Source organism: Temnothorax nylanderi, unplaced genomic scaffold (genome assembly GCF_030848795.1).
Source record: "Temnothorax nylanderi isolate EJ_2023f unplaced genomic scaffold, tnyl_v1.0 TNYL_tig0008_pilon, whole genome shotgun sequence".
Lineage (NCBI taxonomy): Eukaryota > Metazoa > Arthropoda > Insecta > Hymenoptera > Formicidae > Temnothorax > Temnothorax nylanderi.
Window position 1 is genome coordinate 1,202,608 of NW_027249070.1, and position 4,725 is coordinate 1,207,332.

At 33.1% G+C, this 4,725-nt stretch overlaps 1 protein-coding gene across 1 annotated transcript; it reads left to right on the plus strand.

Annotated features, from left to right (window-relative positions):
• The first annotated feature begins 495 nt into the window (after positions 1 to 495).
• LOC139783868 (pre-mRNA-splicing factor 38-like) lies at positions 496 to 3,319 on the plus strand. Its single transcript, XM_071723026.1, has 3 exons — positions 496 to 700; positions 1,039 to 1,406; positions 1,489 to 3,319. The coding sequence occupies exons 1-3, from the start codon at positions 537 to 539 to the stop codon at positions 1,872 to 1,874; spliced, it is 918 nt and encodes a 305-aa protein (XP_071579127.1). The 5' UTR covers positions 496 to 536; the 3' UTR covers positions 1,875 to 3,319.
• Positions 3,320 to 4,725: the final 1,406 nt, after the last annotated feature.

Consider the following 4,725-nt stretch of genomic DNA (forward strand, 5'->3'; position numbering starts at 1 on the left):
TAAAATTATATATGTATAATTCTATATGTATACATACATAAGGTATTATACATATATAATTTCTTTTTATATTAATAAAAGACTAATATAATATCGATAAAATCAATAAAAAATAAAATAATTATATATATTATTTTTTAATTTGTATATTATAATAATCTTATTAACAGTCTTTTCTAATAGTTTGAAAAAGTTCTCAAAGACATCAATATTATATTTTTTTTAAATAAAAAATCAATATCTTTCTCCTAAAATTCTATGTATAAAATTATATGTAGAATACCTATATATAAAATCTTAATTCTGATTACGTTAGATATTAATAAAAATAAATTTCTTAAATAATTACTGCGAAATGTGCGCGTATTATCAACAAATGAGTTTGAAACAAAGTTTTATCGATCGCGCAAAGTATATTTTCGGCGAATCGGCGTCCTCTGGTGACTACCGATTGAAGATTCGTGACAATCTGGCTGCTGGCAATTCGTAGCAGATGGTAGATGGTAGCAGAACAATAGCGGAATAGAATTCGAAAAATGGCAAACCGCACGGTGAAAGATGCTAGGTCTATTCGCGGGACAAATCAGCAATATTTGGTCGAGAAGATCATCAGATCCCGGATATACGATTCTAAATACTGGAAGGAAGAATGTTTCGCTTTGACCGCCGAACTGTTGGTCGACAAAGCAATGGAGTTAAGGTTAGTAAAAGCAAAATATAACCTCTACAAATACAGGATGAATGTAAAATCTTAGTACAAGCGAGAACAAGGTAATTTCTAGAATAATTTTTTTTGTACGAGGCTTCGTTTTTTAGATAGGCTTCGGTTTTGAAAATCTATCAAGTACACTTGACATCGTCACTGATTATGTCAAGTGTACTTGATAGATTTTCTAAGGCTTAGAATAAAACGTTATTTTACAATTTCGACTTATTTTGGCACGAGGAATCACCTTGTTCTTGCTGGTACTACGATTTTGTACCCATATATATGAGTGAGAAGTTTTTCTCTAGTCTCACTTATATTTATTCTTTCAGATTTATTGGAGGGGTATACGGCGGCAATGTGAAGCCTACGCCATTTCTCTGTCTTATATTGAAAATGCTTCAAATACAGCCTGAGAAAGACATCATAGTCGAATTTATAAAGAACGAGGAGTATAAGTACGTTTGGGCTTTGGGCGCATTGTATATGAGACTGACTGGTTCTTCCCAGGACTGTTACAAATACCTTGAACCATTATTCAACGATAGCAGAAAGCTCAGAATGCAGAACAAGCAAGGCGTATTCGAGCTCATATACATGGACGAATTCATCGACACCCTTCTCAGAGAAGAGAGGTCTTGCGACGTTATTTTACCGAGAATTCAAAAAATACACGTTTTAGAAGAAAATAATGAACTAGGTACGTTATTTGAGTATATTTTCTTGAGTATATTACTTTTATTTAGCCAAACTTCTGTTATATGTTTACTTATGTTACACAGAAGCGAAGATATCGTTATTGGAAGACGATATGGATGATGGCATCGAATCGTCAGAGGAAGAAGAGATTGCACCAATTAAAGAACTGCCACGCAAGAAGCCGGATGATCACGAACGAGACAGAGACCGTCACAGAGACAGGGACAAGAGGCATTCCCGATCCGAGAAGAAATCCGAGAAGGAAAAGCCAAGATCGAGAAGTAGGGAAAGGGATAGAGACAGGAGAGAACGTAAACGCAGCAAATCGCCGAAATCTCACTCGTCGTCGCACAAAGATAAGGACAGGGACAGAGATCGCCATAGAAGAGACGATAGAGAGAGGGAGAGAGAACGAGAGAGAGAAAGGGATCGAGATCGTAGAAGAGAACGCGACAGAGCTAGACATTAATCGCTTCGATTTCGTGTAATCCAGTTTACATAAATTAGATATAGACAATTCAGGTAGATTATACTTATACAATTTTATGCAATTAATTTTATACAACTTTCGCAGACAGAATATATCGTTTTGTACATAAAACACTGCGAAAGAAAATTAGGGTCTTTTCACTTTTTGTCAGTAAAAATTGCCCATTTTTAAACTGTAATTACTCAGTGAATAATTAAAAAAGTTTAAAAAAAGGTCTTACAGAGCAAACTCTCTACTATAAGATGCTTTTGTTCAATTTTCACTCAGGTTAATACTCAAAGGCGTGGTCAGCTTTGAATAAGGACGTATTTGAGATATCCAAAATTTTGAAATCTGTAGTCTTCCACCGCCTAACAAAAAATTGGCGAACATAATCATTAATACCATCTCAAAGTACGAACTTTGCCCTTTCAAATAAAAAAAAAAACTTTGTCCTACGCCGATTATTTAGCAAGATATCGCAATTTAAAGTAATCCCTGTTTTTTTATGATTTCAGCACGATATCGTCAGCATTTGCGTAACCTGATGTGCACCACGGGGAGGTTGCTCGATCGGATTTTGCACATCATGTATGTATGTGTATATGGAGTGTACATGTGTACATGTAGAGGTTCTTTTTTAGTAAGAAGTGTTGTCACTCTTTGCCGTATTACCTCGCGCAATCTTGATCTCATATTGATGCATTTTTTTTACATCAGATTGAAAAATTTTATTCAAAATTTAACGCAGTGCCTCTTTAATCTGATGTAAAAAAATGCATCAATATGAAATCAAGATTGCGCGATGCGCGTGCCTATGGCAAAAAAATGGCAACACTTCTTACTAAAAAAAACCGCTACATGTACACACGTACACATGTACACTCCATATACACATACATACATGATGTGCAAAATTTTACTGAGCAACATGCCCGTGGTGCACATCAGGTTATACGCAAATGCCGGCGGTATCGTGCTAAAATCGTAAAAAAACAGGGGTTATTTTAAATTGCGATATCTCGCTAAATAATCGGCGTAGGACAGTTTTTTTTTTCATTTAAAAGGGCAAAGTCCGTACTTTGAGATGGAATTATTGATTATGTTCGCCAATTATTTTGTTAGGCGGTGGAAGACTGTAAGTTTCAAGAGTTTGAATATCTCAAATATGTCCTTATTTAAAACTGACCACGCCTTTGAGTATGAACCTGAGTGATTGAACAAAAGCACCTTATAATAGAGAGTTTGCCCTGTAAAACCTTTTTTTTAACTTGTTTTTACGTTAATTATTCGCTGAGTAATTACAGTTTATAAATCGGCAAAAATTTACTGACAAAAAGTGATCCCCTAATTTTTTTGAGCAGTGTATTTTTAACCTTTTATTATTAGATATATCTTTATACAAATAAATTTGAATTTTTTTAAATTATAAAGAAAATTATAAATTTCTTTTTATTGTTAAATCACCCCCTTCCCCCCGATTCCTACCTACCCGTATCCCTACCTACTTGTATGCTTACTTATTCATTCCCTACCTAGATTTCTCAAAATTATAATTAACTAAGTTTCCTTCTATTGTTGAAAACCACACCCCTATATACCTACCCGATTTTTATCTAATTTTTATCCGTATTCCTACCTACCCGTATCTTTATCTAGTATACCTTATCTAGTATATTAGTTACCCGAAATTGTGCGCGAATTTAATATTAAATCAGGACCGTTTAGGAGTTTTAGTGTAAGTTTAAATTACGTGGGCTAGGGATTTTTAATTCGAGACGGCATCTTTCCGTCTCTGATTATATGCAATCGCACGTAAGAAAACCTTATAGGTTTACCTTTATATAAGTATTTTTTATACTTTGATTGGTGATGTGCACACCAACCTACCTTGTAAAATCCTCTTCGTTTTCTTTTTTCTGGCCAGAATAGACTCACCTTTTGTAGAACCTGGCCATATCCTGGCTTTATACAGCCAGAAATCGACAAGAAGGAGAAATACTCCTGTTGCCGGCAATAAGCGTAAGATTTTACGCTTTTGTATGTACGATGCGCGAAACATGAACGCGTCGCGAAGGGGCCATCACATTAATTAACTCAATTAAATATGGAATTAACCAATTAACAATAATAATAATAACTCAATTGTATATACAAATTAATTGCGCATTTATTGTTTACACGCGTTATTTATTCGTATTAAAATATATCCAGTAATTAAAATACATATTTGATTGAAAACAAATCTGAATTTGAAAAAAAATTTATATGTCGACAGCGTTTTGATTTAAAGAGATTCGATCGCAATTATGAAATTTATAATATTAACTTTATAATATAAACAATAAAACTAATTTGAAAATAAACAGATCCGCCATTTGATAAAATCTAAAGCCCATAATATACGTATTTTCATCGATTCGAACGATTTAATATTGCTGAATCTCATCAAGAAACATGCAAAGATGAGAAATTCAGATGAATGACGTAAGATCCGAAAAGGATAATAAAAATCCCACACACACGATTAGAATTGATAATAATAATCACTTTGTACTTTGCAAATTATTAAGATTACTTTTTATATAATATATTGTTTCAAAATTATTTTTAAGCGAGATGAAACTGATTGATTCTATTATACATAAGATAATTATTTAAAAAATCTTTTATTTCATAATAAAATAGATATCGGATCTCACGTCACTTTACTACTTTAACTGGTATAAAATCCAGTTATCAATCACTACATATGAATAAGCTACAACAGATTAGGCTAAAGTCAATGCATCAAAAAAGTAATAATAATGAATAACTGAAAGCATGTCTTTTATATGAAAAAAGCGAGATC

What these genes read in the sequence shown, in the direction of transcription:
- LOC139783868 (XM_071723026.1), top strand. Translation starts at nt 537, where the DNA reads ATGGCAAACCGCACGGTGAAAGATGCTAGGTCTATTCGCGGGACAAAT. An exon ending in GACAAAGCAATGGAGTTAAG is followed by an intron (nt 701 to 1,038) that starts GTTAGTAAAAGC and finishes TTATTCTTTCAG; the next exon opens with ATTTATTGGAGGGGTATACG. An exon ending in AGAAGAAAATAATGAACTAG is followed by an intron (nt 1,407 to 1,488) that starts GTACGTTATTTG and finishes TATGTTACACAG; the next exon opens with AAGCGAAGATATCGTTATTG.